This window comes from Amphiprion ocellaris, chromosome 15 (genome assembly GCF_022539595.1).
Source record: "Amphiprion ocellaris isolate individual 3 ecotype Okinawa chromosome 15, ASM2253959v1, whole genome shotgun sequence".
Classification (NCBI taxonomy): Eukaryota; Metazoa; Chordata; class Actinopteri; family Pomacentridae; genus Amphiprion; species Amphiprion ocellaris.
The window spans coordinates 1,660,059-1,675,156 of record NC_072780.1 but is presented as its reverse complement, the minus strand read 5'-3'; the positions used below and the strand labels follow the sequence as shown (position 1 = coordinate 1,675,156).

The 15,098-nt window shown below is 38.6% G+C and overlaps 1 protein-coding gene across 2 annotated transcripts in view; it reads left to right on the top strand.

Annotated features, from left to right (window-relative positions):
- shisa7b (shisa family member 7) overlaps positions 1-6,027 on the top strand; it is a 68,777-nt gene extending 62,750 nt beyond the window's left edge. For both annotated transcript variants that reach the window (XM_023264195.3, XM_023264196.3), the window contains one exon: positions 1,384-6,027. In XM_023264195.3, the coding sequence (XP_023119963.2) occupies positions 1,384-1,828 (445 nt within the window). In that variant the 3' untranslated portion in view covers positions 1,829-6,027. The remainder of the gene's footprint in view (positions 1-1,383) is intronic.
- The last annotated feature ends 9,071 nt before the right edge of the window (positions 6,028-15,098 follow it).

The window sequence follows — 15,098 nt, the reverse complement described above, 5'->3', positions numbered from 1 at the left end:
CCATACAAACAGCACAGCTTTGCTAGAAGTAGAGAGAACTCCTGTTTCCTTTCAGTGTAAAAAACACAGCCTGCAGTTCAGCTGAAAAGTCACAGAGCTGCTGGTGACTCTCAGTTGTTGTGTGGAATGCAGAAGTTTTAGTTTTTACGGTTAGATTTGCCTGCTTTCTTAAATGAGATGTGCAGCATGAAGTGATTTGGATGAATTATCTGGATTTTATGGTTAGATTTAGTTACATTTCCAGACAGAATGCAGCGGAAAGTTGAAAATCTGACAAATGTTTTGGCCGAAAAGGAATGCTGCAGAGTTGTGTGATGATCGGCGTACATGAATCCTTCTTTCCTTCCGTCCGTCTGTCTGTCTGTCTGTTCGCAACGTTACTTAAAAACAGACTAACGGATTTGGATGAAATTTCCAGGGAAGGTCAGAAATGACACAAGGACCAAGTGATTAGATTTTGGCAGTGATGCAGCTTATAGTCTGGATCCACAGATTGGTTAAAGATTTCTGTATCACTGTGAGATAGCAGCACAGCATCACTGTAACCATGACAAGAAGTGAACACTACATCAGCTGCCTGCTGATGATCACACAATTGTGATCCTACTACAAATCCACGGCTGAGGACCACGAATGTTTGTAAAACTGTAACTGTGAATAGTTCCTACTTTTTAAGGACAATTTTAATAGTTTGAAGACATTTTAAAGTCATTTTGGGCCCATTTTAGTCATTTTTTAACCCTTCTCAGCCATCCTAGATGTTTAACTCATTTTTGGACAGGTTTTGAACAGTTCTGGAGGATTTTTAGCAAGTTCTGGACTAATTTGAGTAATTTCTAGTCATTTTGCTCATATTTTGGGTCATTTTTGACAAATTTTGACAACATTTAGAGAACAGACTTATTTTATGAGGTCAAATTTGAGTCATTTTGGAGTTTTAATTGTTTTTAGTCATTTTTGGAACCCTTCTAAGCCATCCTAGATGTTTAACTTATTTTAGACAGATTGTGAACAGGAAAAGAGGATTGAGCATGTGAACACAATGTCATATTTGAGTCACGTGATTCGGTATCCGTACATAACGTACACATGCATAACACGCGTGTGCTCAGTGCAAGGTCAGGGAATGAACAGCCTTGGTGGAGTCTTGAGCTCTCTGAGTGCTTTTCTTGTTTTTCCTGTTTTTGTTAAAGATTCCTTTCCTTTTAAACTTTTCAGCAAGTAATACATACATAAATGTGACACAACACGATCTGATTATCTTGATAGATTTGTAGTGAAAATGAGTTACCAGGAATACTGAATCATAAATGCAAAATAACAACATGATGTAAAGCAGAGCAGCATGAGTTACTGTCTAGTGCTGAACCATTCTGTTTCCAGGTCCCATGAGAGGCTCCTGGTCTCCCCGGACCGCCTGGAGGACCGTCTGCTGGCGATGGGGCTGCTGCTGGGCGGAGGCGAGCGGGGAGGAGGCAGCGGCATGGTTCCCACCATGGGCCGGCTCAGCCACCACCAGAAGGCCCAGTCGCAGCAGAACATCTGTGTCACACCATCCATGGACCGCCACCACATGATCAAGATGAACTCCCACCCGACGCCGGGACACGACCACGACCGCGGCTCGGCCATGTCGGGGATGGGCGTGCACGGCTGGGACTCCCACGGCGGCCACGGCGGAGGGGGCTCGTCCGGAGGTCACCCCAACGCCCGGCGGATGGCCTTCGCCAGCAAGAGGCAGAACACCATCGAACAGCTGCACTTCATCCCCGGAGGAGGAGGAGGACAGGGACTGCGGACTGGGAGTAAGAACGAAGTGACAGTGTGAAGGGAAGACGGAGGAAGAAGACGTTAAGAAGCTGAAGACGGGATGAAGCGAGGCAGAAGAGGAAGAGGTTTGATCTGAGCCTCACAGGGTGGCACTCATCCCCCCTCCACCAAACATTAACCTCATCTTGAGTTCAGCCGATCGATTCCCTCATCGTCACTCTGGATTGAAAAAAGAGAAATTCCAGCCATTCTTTGTAAAGGGAAGACACATCGCCACATGAAAAGCGCAAAAAAAGAAGCCGTTTACAGACTGCTGGGTATTCGCTGTGACTTTTATTGAAGGATATCCTCTTAGTCAGATCTTTTGAATCATCCTTGAGTTTCATTGCTATGTCCTCCAAGTCCTCGAGTGCTCTGGGTTCATCTGGATGACGGAGAGCCGAGGCAGACGGTTTGCTTGTCTTTGTATTTATAAAAGTATTTAAAACCAAACGAGTTGCTTTTGTATGAAATTAACCTAATAATAATAATAATAATGATATTAACATTACTGAGCCCTGTAAGAGTTTTGTGTATACTTAGCTGACAACATATTTATCCTTTAGCTGGCCAGTTTGTAACCTAAAGGTTGGACATCGTTTCTTTCTCTGGCTGTGATTGGACTTCAAAGTAAATCTGTTAGCCATCATCTGGTCACTTTAAGGCTTTAATCACGGTAGATAAACAGAAAAAAAGCCATTTTTGAGAGAAAACAGTACTCACAGCAACTCAAACTGCTGCCATAAAGGCCCAGTCACACCAGCATTTCACAATAAAATCAAGTAAATGCACATTTTTTGTGTTGCCAATGTGGAGGAAGCTATCATAGCTGATCGACTGTGTCGCTCCTTTGGATGACTTTTGTGAAGCTATTGCCCCGTTAGCGACTTACCTGCTAACCTGACAGCTTCTCCACTCTCTTCGGTAACTTTAAATTGGATGACATGATGTAAAATCCCAAGAAGAAGATGTGAGCAAGCAGAGAAAGAGAAACTAGAAGCTTGCGGAGCTGTTCTGATGGACGCAGTGAGCCTAACTAACCCTGCCTTCTTTCTAAATCCAAATGTTCCATGAAAGGCGCTTTTTCATTAGCACCTACTCGACTCGGTTTACGTGGTTCTCCATTACCATTGAGTACCACCTCAACATGTTTGGCTTCGTCACAGCACGGCAGGCCGGAAGTCCCTTAACATCATTTGAGAAACAACAATGGAGGACATGGAGGTGATGGTACACCTGCTGCTCAGTCTGTGGCTTTTTGTCAGATACAACCAGTCCAATTGTCCAATCAGTGGCCTGCACTCTGTAGACGTCACATTATCAGCTCGACTCAGCTCGCTTGGAACCAAGTCCCAGTAGGTACTAAAATAGTAGCTGGTACAGGTATTACGTCCTGATGGAAAACCTCAGAGAGTGGAGTCGAGGCGAGTAGGTGCTAGTGGAAAAGAGCCATAAGACGTGTGGACGCTGTGTTTCTGGTGTGATCGGGCCTTAGGAGTAAAAATCCACGTATCTTAGCTGAGCTGAAGCCTTTTGTACAGTGAACTTAGTGGGTGTTTATCATCTATGGAACATTGTGCTGTGACCCTTTTGCGTAATAATTAGTTGAAAGGTTTGGAATTCGACCACCTCATGAAGAAGATGCAAATACAAACCAGATCCCTTGACTAGTTTGTAGAGAGTCGAGGGTCTCTTTCTGCCACCGATGGACATTAAAAGTTTCTCGTTGCTCAGTTCAGCTGCTCACCTCGTCTGAAGGGAAGGCGTGGACGACGGATTCTTCACACCAAGGGCTAAACCCATTATCTTTGTGTATCTGTGCTCTGTACAACGTCTGCTTCTCATTTTCCTGTCATGTCGGGAGGCATGCTCGTGCACATTTTCACACATTTTTTTGTTTTTCTTCCTGTGTAGAGAGAAAATATAAACGTGAAGAAAAATCTGGAACTTTTTTGTGTAAAATCACATTTGGTTGGATAAGAGCTGACCGTAACGATGTCATTTTTTGTAAAATTTTGTTTGGTTTTCTGGCTGTGAGATGGACCTGCTGGCCGGTTGGTGGCTGGATTTACCCTTTATTGGGTTTAAGGCAGGGGTGTCCAACATGCGGTCCGTGGGCCAAAAGCGGTCCTCCAGAGGGTTCAATCCGGCCCTCAAAGTGTATAACTTCCAGAGAAGACATTAACTGCAGATTGTAAATTAGTAAAACTATACATTTAAAATCATTTCTAGACCATGACAAGTTGTTTTGAACAGAAAGTAAAATACTAGATTGTTCATTGTTCTTTTATCATTTTGTGTCTCATTTTTGGAATATTTTGTCTTGTTTTTGTTTGTCTCATTTTTTGTCATTTTTTCTCACTTGTCATTTTGTCTCATTTTTGTCATTTTATGTTTTGCTTTATTCGTTGATTTGTATATCGTTTTTGACGTTTTGTGGGTTTTTTTTGTCTTGCTTATGTTGTTTGCCCTTTTTTGTTGCTTTGTAACTTTTTTGTCCAAGTTTTTGTCTCTCTTGTTTTGTTTTGTGTCGTTTGTCTCATATTTTGCCATTTTTTTTTCGTTTTTGTCGTTTTTTTTGTCTCGTTTTTGTAATATTTTGTTTTTGGTGGGTTTTTGCTGTCTGACTTTGTTGTTTTCATCATAAAGTAAAATACTATATTCTTCAGTTCCAGATACCTGTGATTAAACTTTGGAGCTGTGGTTATTTATAGGTTATTATGCTGTGATTTTACTGGTCACTGGAGATCAAATTGGGCTGAATGTGGAACCTGGACTAAGATGAGTTTGACACCCCTGGTTTAAGGGTTCCTGAGGCCTAGTTTAAGGTCTTCAGCTTCCCTCTGAGTTGTATTTAAAGACAGACATGATTGATGACTGAAGCTACCTGCCAGATGTTTTTAGTGTTTTAATCCATGTGCTCACGTGTTAATGGTTTATGTAAAAAGAAAAAAACGATTCCCCCTCAATGAGACTATAAACGCTGTTATCATGACCTTTTCTTTCCGTCTTTTACTTAAACACGTATTTATTTTTTTAAATCTCTGTGAATTTTAACGTATAATCCTGGATTTTCAATATTAAAACTTTCTAGTGGAATTTAAAAAAATCAAAAAGACACAGAAAAACCTTTGTATTCACGAACAGAACTTAAAAAAAAAAAGAAAAAAGAGCCGATGCAATCAAAGAGAAAAGACGAAGCGCATGATGATGTCAGAAGCCGGTGTTGGTGATGTCATAGTGCTGACTCATGATGTCACGGCGTGCGTGTGTGTAAACGTACATGTTTTAATTTGTGTGTGTAACTCTGTCTTCTCGTTGGGAATGCTGAACCTCGTTTTGTCTTCGGAGACGGTTTTCAGACTCGAGATGCGACCGTCTCGTGTTCATATCAAGCTGTAATGAAACTTTAAAGGCCTATCGTCATTACATTTTCAATTATTTTTATTGTCAAAAGGAAAAAAAAGGGACATTGATCAATCTCAGCTTTTTCTCGTCGAGCTACGTTCACCAAAGCGAGGACTTTTCAATCGTTTGTAAATTACCGAAGGCTTTTATTGTGAAACAGTGGATAATTTATCACAGGGTTCATGGGTTTGTGTCGCTGCCGTTTAATATGCATCTGCTTTTCCTCATTTGTGCTCATTTTAACGGGATTATAAGGGCACAGAATTTAAAAAAGCAGCTTTTTTAAAGTTGCAGTACAAAGGAAGGGAGCGTTTTTCTTGATAAAGTGAAGGAGAATGTATGGAGAATTTGGACTGGAAAGGCTTTTCGGTTTTTTGTAATCTCACTAACTTTTGAAGAGGCAAAAAAAGAAGGGGAAGAGACATAAACGACGTGTGAAATTCAGTTGTACTTTTAATGTCTCGCTCATTTCTCCTCGTAACTTCAAAGGTCTGATACAGATGTTGCAATCCGTGTTCGGTTAATCGCTCCCCTGATTAAACTGTGTGCCTGTGTGTGTGTGGATGTGTGAGTGTGTGTTAACCACTGGGAGTGAAGCATGGACATATTTGTATTCTCAAAGCTACTCTGCATACCTCAAATTGTACGATACATTTATTTATAACATCCCCTTATATGTCTATTTCCAAGAATATCCAAACAAAGGTCTCACAGATGTGCAACCCTTTTGTTATTGGTGATCAATTCTTGCGTTTGTAGAAATCATACTGTTTAATTGCTAATAACAATAAAAAAAAAAATCCCACTAAACATCGTCTACGTGTTGTATCTGGTCTGTAGCTGCAGCATTTTTTCAGTTATTCTAAAGTTTGGGTTTGGGACAAGAGAAATGAGAAAATATTGATGCGTATTTTCACAATTTTTGACATTTTTTTGACAAACTGATGAAGTGTTTGATCCTTAATTCCAACATATACCTTTCCTATGATTAATTACTGACTGACAGTACTGGCTTGTTCAAACTCTTCATTAAATCTGTATGAGGATCACACTGAGACAAACTGAACGAGGTTTGAATGAAAAGTAAAATTTGAACAATGAATCACCAGTTCCTCCCACTGGACGTCATTTTATGGGTTAAAAATCACCAGGAACTTGTAGCTGTCTAGTTTCGCTCATAAACTGCACAATATTAAAGACAGATGAAGCTTCTGGGGGTGAAAAGTGAAGCCAACACTTTAAACCTGCATTCTGGCTGCAACAGGAAGTCTGATTGTATGGAAGTCTGTGAGAAGATGACCCTGCTTCTCACTTGATCTATTACCTCAGTAAATAATTTAGTAATAGTTTAGAGTCTCAGTCGTTTCTTCAATCCGTCATGGAGTTCATTTCATTTTTCCAACATCTGGATTGAGCTCAGAGTAGAATCACCGCTCCTTTTGATCATCTGAGGTAGTTTAGGGTTAGAATGCATCCTAGAAGCCTTCCTTGGAAGTTTTTCACATCAAATTAGTAGGAGACACTGGAGTAGATCCAGACCTGGCTGTAGAGATCATATATCTCATCTGGCCTGGGACCACCTCATGATCTCCAAGGAGGAAGTATAGGGATGTCTGGGTGGTCCTGGTTCACCTGCTACCATGGAGACCTACTCCAGCAGGAAAAAATGGATGAGATAATCAATCGAGTTGGGTTATATCCCATCTGCTCACCTGAAGTGGGCGTGGCTTATGGCCTGTACTGCAACCAACCACAAGGGGGCGATCCAGATGTCATGTAACTATAAAGCAACCACTGGTGATACAGCACAAGCCTTTTCTGGTGTCTGAGGTTAATCAGAGAAATATCAGCAGTTTCATTTCCTTTCTTGGTGCAGTGTGGCTTTAAAGCCTGAAACTAACAGCTTTTTCCTCGAGTTTTAAGCTGTAAACTGTGACAAGAAAGTGAAAATTTATCTTCAAGAGCCCCCGAATCCTTGTGAGTTGCAGTAAATTAGCTGCTTCATCCAATCAGGTGTCAGAAATCCAAAGATTTTTAAGATATGAGAAACAAAATGTAGAAAATATGCAGATCCACACATTGAAAGAGGAGCGAAAAGGATACTAGGGCTGATGATTTTTCCAGTAATAAAATAACAGTTGAGTCTCAAAATGAAAATTAAATTTAAAAAAAATGAAAAAAGGGTTCAAAACATTTATATTCAATTGTAAATAAGATAAAGCGGAAAATAGCAGCAAAAAGAGTGAATATTCGGCAACTATCTGGAACAACTAAGGATGCATATTGTTTGACTTTTTGCCATCATTTCTGATTCTAAAGGAGTTTACTTTGAGATATATCGACATGTATTCTACAGACTTTTTAAAAATTATTTAACAAAAGAAGCCAGCGGTCTTAAATGTTAGAAAGGCAATCATGCAATACGCTTTTCTTAATAAAATAATGTGTAAAAACATCTAAGCCAGGGGTGTCCAACATGAGGCCCGTGGGCCAAAAGCGGTCCTCCAGAGGGTCCAATCCGGCCCTCAAAGTGTAAAAATTCCAGAAAAGACATTAACTGCAGATTGTAAATTAGTAAAACTATAGATTTAAAATCATTTCTAGACCATGACAAGTTGTTTTGATCATAAAGTAAAATAGATTGTTCATTGTTTTTTTGTCATTTTGTGTCTCATTTTTGTAATATTTTGTTTGTTTTTGTTTTTTGTCTAACTTTTGTCGGATTTTTGTCATTTGTCTCATGTTTTTGTCGTTTTGTGTTTCCTTTTTGTCTTGCTTGTGTGTTTTGTCTCATTTTTGCCACTTTGTGTTTCGCTTTATTAGATGTTTTACATCGTTTTTGCCATTTTGTGTTTTTTTTGTCTTGCTTGTGTTCTTTTTTGTTGTTTTGTCTCCCTTTTTAGTAATTTTTGATCTTGTTTGTGTCATTTTTACATTTTTCTCACTTCGTAAATTATGTCAAATTTTTTGTCTCTGTTTTGTTTTGTATCGTTTGTCTCATTTTTTGTCGTTTTGTGTCTTTTTGTCATTTTGTGTCTGATTTTTGTAATATTTTGTCTTGCGTTTGTTTTGTTTTTTTTCTTTTTTGTCTGACTTTGTTCACATTTAGTGAATTATCTTTTAACAAAACATCATGAACAACCTGAAATTTCTGAAGAAAAATAAATTCAGCTTCATCAACATTCAGCCTCAGTTTATCATTTGCACATTACAACTTCCAGATCACAGAGTGTCAACAAAGGAACACAACATTTAGTCATCTGGAACTGAATGATATAGAATTTTACTTTATGATCAAAAACACCTGTCAAGATCTAGAAATTATTTAAAATTTACATTAATTTCCACATCTGTGTAGTGATTTTGACCACCTGATGTGACACACCACACAATACAAACTAAACAGGGAACTATTAAGGAAGAAGGTTCAGTTGTCCTCCTGCCTTGTGAATGTTTACAGTTTATACATAAAAAATGCATAAAAGTTGTGACAGTACAGTGGATAAACTCACAATAGCAGTTACTTTTATTAAAAAATAGCAGTTCGTGTCGTCTCTGTAATCTTCATACTTTCCAAAGTCATCCCATGGGCCGAATTTCACCCAATAGCGTGCTGGTTTTGGCCCACGGGACGTATGTTTGACAGCCCCGTTTTACAGGGTTAAGTGTGTTTTGTATTTTAATTGTTGGAGCCTGTCAAAGGAGAATTTCTGTCATGGACTGGGACAGAAAAGTCTATCTATCTATCTATCTATCTATCTATCTGTCTATCTGTCTATCTGTCTGTCTGTCTATCTATCTATCTATCTATCTATCTATCTATCTATCTATCTATAAATGTTTATTGGGATCTCTGAGTGTGTAAACATGGTGCATTCACTATATGAGTACAGTGACAGAAACACAGCAGCAGCATCTTTTACTGTAATGGGAACTTTAATTGAATGTAAATGAGGCTCCAGACTCACAGCAGCACACGCATGACGCATAACACACACACACACACACACACACACACACACACATACGTGTTTTTCTACCCCGTGGGGACGAAATTTTTGCCGTTTTCTGGAACCTGCTCGATGGGGACCTCACTTCAAACATGAATTACAGGCGTTTTGTAAGTCATAAAAAATTGATTTTGAGTCAGATTTTTTGGAGGGACCTTGGTCTCTCTGAAATCACCTTAATTATTAAAATTTCAAAAATTTGTTTTTGTCAGGTCTTTCACCCTTGTGGGGACGTTCCCATTATGTCATACCATAAACCACCAGTAGGTGTCACTTCTGTGAAGACTTTTTATTTCTATATATTTAAACCCTGTATAAGGTAAGCAGTGGAGTTTAATATTTAGAATTAATAGTTTTATTGAAAACACAGATAGCTGTCTTCTTTGCATATTTCTGTTCGTTATTTTTATGTTGAATTTGTGTATACTTACTGTTAAGTCTTTGCTGTAATTACATATTGATTAATGATCTGTGCACATCAGACTACACTAAATAAAATGTTTGTATTAAAGAGTTTTCCTTTAACAAATAATTCTGGGCAACAAGTGCACAATATTTTCTGGATATTTCTGAAATTATGTAGAATTCACAGGATCACAATTGTGTGAAATGGATAAATGAACATTGTTCAGATATTAGTTTCAGTAACCGCAACCTGTTTAATGCACATGTTTACTGTAAAGCACAAACAAGGGGCATGCAACAGTGTGGCATAAAAAACTGTTCCCACAGTACAAGCTGTAATGCTCTCAAACAAGCGATTCAGCCTGTTTCAGCCTGAAACAGAATCAGTGCTTCCAAACTTTACAGACTCCAACATAACTATGCTGTATAATAACCGTAACTAGCAGAATGAAGAATCTTCCAACTGGCAGCAACATCATAAATGTCCAACTTTACCTTAGTTGTGCAGAGTCTCTCTTTAATGCATGAATGCGGTTTTTCACATAAAATTTCACTCCCTGCCACATTTCTCCATGAGGTTCTCTCCACAGCCTGGATTTCTTCCTCAGTCCACTTCCTCCTTTTAGCTTTAGATTTTCCTAAGTAAAATGGGACAGTAAATTAATAGTCCTTTAAAAGTTAAAAATACACAGATGTGCTACGACATTAATACCAGCTCAATGCTGTCTCAAGCCATCAGACCTGTAACAGTGCTATGGCTTTTTAAACACCAGAGGAAGCTAGCCCCTTCACAACCCACTGCAGAAAACTTTAAACAGCTTACCTTCTGCTTGTTGTTGTGTGACCTCCCAGTGGCATCTTTTTATCCAACCTTCCTATTAAAATAAAAGAACAAAATTGAGAAAAACATTGGGTTTAACCCAACTGGCCACAAAATTAAAACAGGCTAACTGGTTTGAATGGCACACTGCCTCCTGAGACACATCTCTCATGTCTTGTGGCTACATTGCATCATCTAGACTAGTGTTTCTCAGTCCTGGTCCTTCAGAGCCACTGTCCAGCATGTTTTAGATGTTTCCCAGTTCAAATTAATGAATATTTATCAGACTTTTGAACAACTTCTGAACAAGCAGATCATTTGAATTAGGTGTGTTGGATGAGGGAAACATCTTAGACATGCAGGACAGTGGGTTCCCAGGACCAGGAATAAGCAGCACTGAGATTTGGTGTTTCACCTACTTCTCAAAAGTCAAGGCAAACTCAATGACAAGCAAAGCATCATGTATCATTGAAAACCTCAAACTGCTCACTCTCCTCCCTGCAGGTAGCAGGCTGTCTAGCCTCAAAGCTAGAACAACGAGGCTACAGTGCAGCTTATGAACTTTCTGATTTAAATCTGTCCTCTGAACTATTCTTAAACCTTAACTATGATATCTTGCAAAATACTACTAGTTTTGGTACGCTGCTGTTCCTGAGTAACAGATTTCATTTTTTGATATCTTAACATGTTGAAGGACAATAAACCCCGGACCCCTTGAAATAATATTACCTTGGGCTGGATATGGATCTGTTTTGTCCAGCGTCGTCTGCAGTGGATTTCTTTTTAACCCTGGATTTGTCTGCAAACACAACAGCTTTAATAAATAAGCATTTTAGTATAGAGAAAGCAGGGATTTGCATGCATGGCCTCAGCTAAGTAACATATTTAAAACTTCTAAGGCCCTAAGAAACCCAAATACATCAAAAATGTGATCAGATTATTTAGAAATTTTCAGAAGACCAATGTATGTGTGGAAGTTAGAAGGAACATAAAAGTGTTATAAGGAAATATAATCATTTAATGTACAACGCCTGTGTCCTGCCATGTTTCCTTGGTAGAATATACACACAGTTAAAGGCATTTTGACATCTAAACAAAAGTCAAATTTTTGACTCCCAGTCTCTGAAATATTAACTGAATTAAAGAAATGCATGTTTTCTGCAAGCTCATTTTATGCTGACAGAAGCTAGTTGCCTCTCAAGACGCATTGTACAAGGCTCCATCAAGAGGCACAATAATGTCAAAATTCATTGGCTCTATGAAACTGTAAAGGAAAAAAGCATGAGGATATAGCTGTAGCCAAACATGTTGCCCTGACAGGAAACTACTGGACTTGTGTAAGTAACAGTAACTTATTTTGTGTTAGTGCACATGTGATTACTGTGCAGCAATTAATTGTTTGACAGCATGATCATATACTAATTAGATAAAATTCATAAAAAATTGTTTGAAAATAATGTGCAATGGAGCAGATGATTTAATCAAAATCACATCTGGTTATGGAACGCCAGGGCATCCCATTCACAAAGCTGTTCCAGCTCTGTTACTGCCTCCACTGGGTCAAAGGTGGAACAAAATGAATCCACAACTCAGTCTCTGAGGCATTTATACAGAACACTGAGCCAGAATTAAGGAGGAATACTCCCAAAATCAAAAGGCAGTGTAAAAAAATGCCACAATTACTCACTCAACAGTCACCTCCATACCTGATGACACCTGAAGATGTAGGACCACGGTTTTAGATGAAAATGCCAGAAATTCAACTACTGCAATTACTGTAATGTTATTTTCAGACAATCGGTAAGTGGCTGTTCATTTGCCTTGTCCTCTGTTCATTACTTATATTATACCATGACCTACAGCATATTAAGTTTTATAGATGTACTTACAATGATGCTGTCTGCTCTTTTGAGCTCAGGGACACTGGTATCCTTGGTGTGGTCAACAATCACTGTACCCTCGCTGTCATTGGAGCACTCTTTTTGAAGTTTCTATGAAATAAATATGAGACGGTCAACAAAATGCACGTTTTTTACATCCACTGGTTGTGAAATCAATTAAATAGCATGCATAACATAATGTAACAGTAAAAATGATCAGGATACCCATTGAAAAATTTTAATTGAGGGTTCCTGTGGTTCCCTGTGTAGAGCATGTAGTGTGAAATATACTAGATTAAGGGCCAGTACCCCAACACTGCACATCACAGGTATCCCAACCTGCTCTCATTCAGTTCAGATTACTGCAGTGTGCTGGGCATTTCTGAAAGATGCCTCAAAGATGACTTTGAATTACAAAGCTAATTTGCTGCAACTGAAGTCATAATTACTTATTATAATAAAGTTTACTCATCACGTGCTTCTGTAACAGTTATAAGAACGTGTAACTCTACTAACCGTTGCATTTAGGCGATGATGTAAAAGCAAAGTCTTCTCCCTCTCCTCGGTTAACCTCATTGCTTGCGCCTTCTCATAGCGATCTTCACAAACAACATGATGTTCTCTCAGTTTTTGAATGCGATGCATCCAACGACTTTGAACCTACAACACACAAAATATAAGTTTAAGAATGCTGTGTAGCCAAATCCCTGTTTTGTTTTTTATTTCAAGATCATATTTTTGTGGCATTTGTGGGACATTTGACTTTACAGTATGAAAGACTGGGGAACAAAAGATTTCTACCAAACGTGAATATTTCTTTATATATATATATATATATATATATATATATATATATATATATATATATATAATATAATATAAATATATATATAATAACCATAGTGCTGTGTACCAGGTCTTCTTTTCGCCAAGTGAGGAAATAGAATATTTGCAGTCTGCATAACCAAGTTGAAATTCATACATGCATACAGTGTATGTCGTGCAAGAGAGACAATAAAAACAGACACAATGGTCACTTATCGTTTTGACATTTGAGGTGGTTTGATTGATCCATGACTCCAACTCATTAACTCAGTAACATCAAAGAAAACACACCACCTTCCAGTAGCTGTCAATAGGTGTATGATAGTGGCATTGTGAATTTTCTCCAGTCTATTATTTACTGTAGTAAAGGTGAAAATGCAGCACAGAATTATTTCTTTGTTTGCACACTGTGTAGACAACAATAATGTGTGCATGTGCCACCATGATCAAATTTTTATATTCATGCATCATGAGATCATTATGTTGACACTGAACATCAAACTATTCATACAGTGTTTGATGGTCAGTTATACAGCTGACAAATAATATTGCAAACTTTTCACATTGGTTTACACACCCTGTCTGCAATGCATGTGCACATGTGTTCATCACAGGTGTGCTTCAGTGCCAATAAAACCAACACTCCCCCTTTAAGATAAAATATGTGTTATATTTAAATCTATTATGTGTAGTGAAGAGTGAAGGAGTGGGCTCACAACTCATTGGAATGCTTCTGAATTAGTAACTGAATTTAAGAACCAAAGATTCTTACTTCTGTCTTCTGTTCCTTCTGAAAGGCCATACTGGGCATTACGTCAGACACTGCAACAGAATTTAAGAAAATAAAAATATTTTTTAGCATTTAAATACTCTAAGAAACAAGTACAAACCTCAATACCACAAAAATCATCATTATAGGATGGGTTACAGCTAGTGGTACTGTTAGTGTGAGAGGATAGAGGATATTCATTCATACCTGTGCACTCCAAGGTGGCATCAGGTGGTGAAAAACCTGGACCGTCCTCCTGCCAACAAAAGTTCCACTTTAGGTCCAGTTACTGATGTCATTAACACTGTGAAATGAATCTGCGCTATTTTTTAAAATTGAAATGCCTGAGCAATTTGTGGTGTTTACTGCATTCAGTTGTATTCATGAAGTCTAGGACACGATAGTCTGAGTACTCACATGAGAGGACTTCAGGGATTGTGTATTCATAAGAAAGTCAAACAGTAAAACTAAAATATTTCAAATCAAATGTTTTATTGACTGACAGTGTAGATCACATGCAGCTGTCATGTGGTATGCTAATTACAGTATTAGCTCACAAACTAAATGTCATTTTTTACATTACAGCTGCACAATGTTTAAGTCTAAAATATGAATATAGTTCCAAATCCTAACAGAGATTATCTCTGGGCAAAGCTTATACTGAGCAGATCCAGACCACACAAACACAGACCTGTTTTTCTCTGTACTTAGACTATCCATGATAGCAGTAAAAATGATCCTTTCCAGTTATCTCCTAGTGCTGATTTTTCATGAAAACATGCTATCTTACTTGTCATTGCAGCACGTGCTAATGTCAGAAGCTAGTTAGCATTCGCTAACTAGCATGTGCTAACGTCTGAAACTAGCTAGCATTAGCTAACATCCCGGTTAAATTACTGCATTCCGCTGCAACAAAGCACTCTAATGCTGTCATATAAGCGCCTACAGTATGCAGTAAACTTCACAGTATTATGTCAGGAGTCAGTAAAATATATTTACTCACCATTTCTGTGTAGCTTCTAGCTCACTGTGGTGAGAGCTAGCTGCCCTGTGACCACCTCAGACTGCCGCGTTCAGGAGAAAAGGAAGCGCTTCATTTATGACACAGCTTACACCATTGAATCAATGCATGTAGTGACACAAACACGAAGAGACTGCTGGGTCACCCCTTT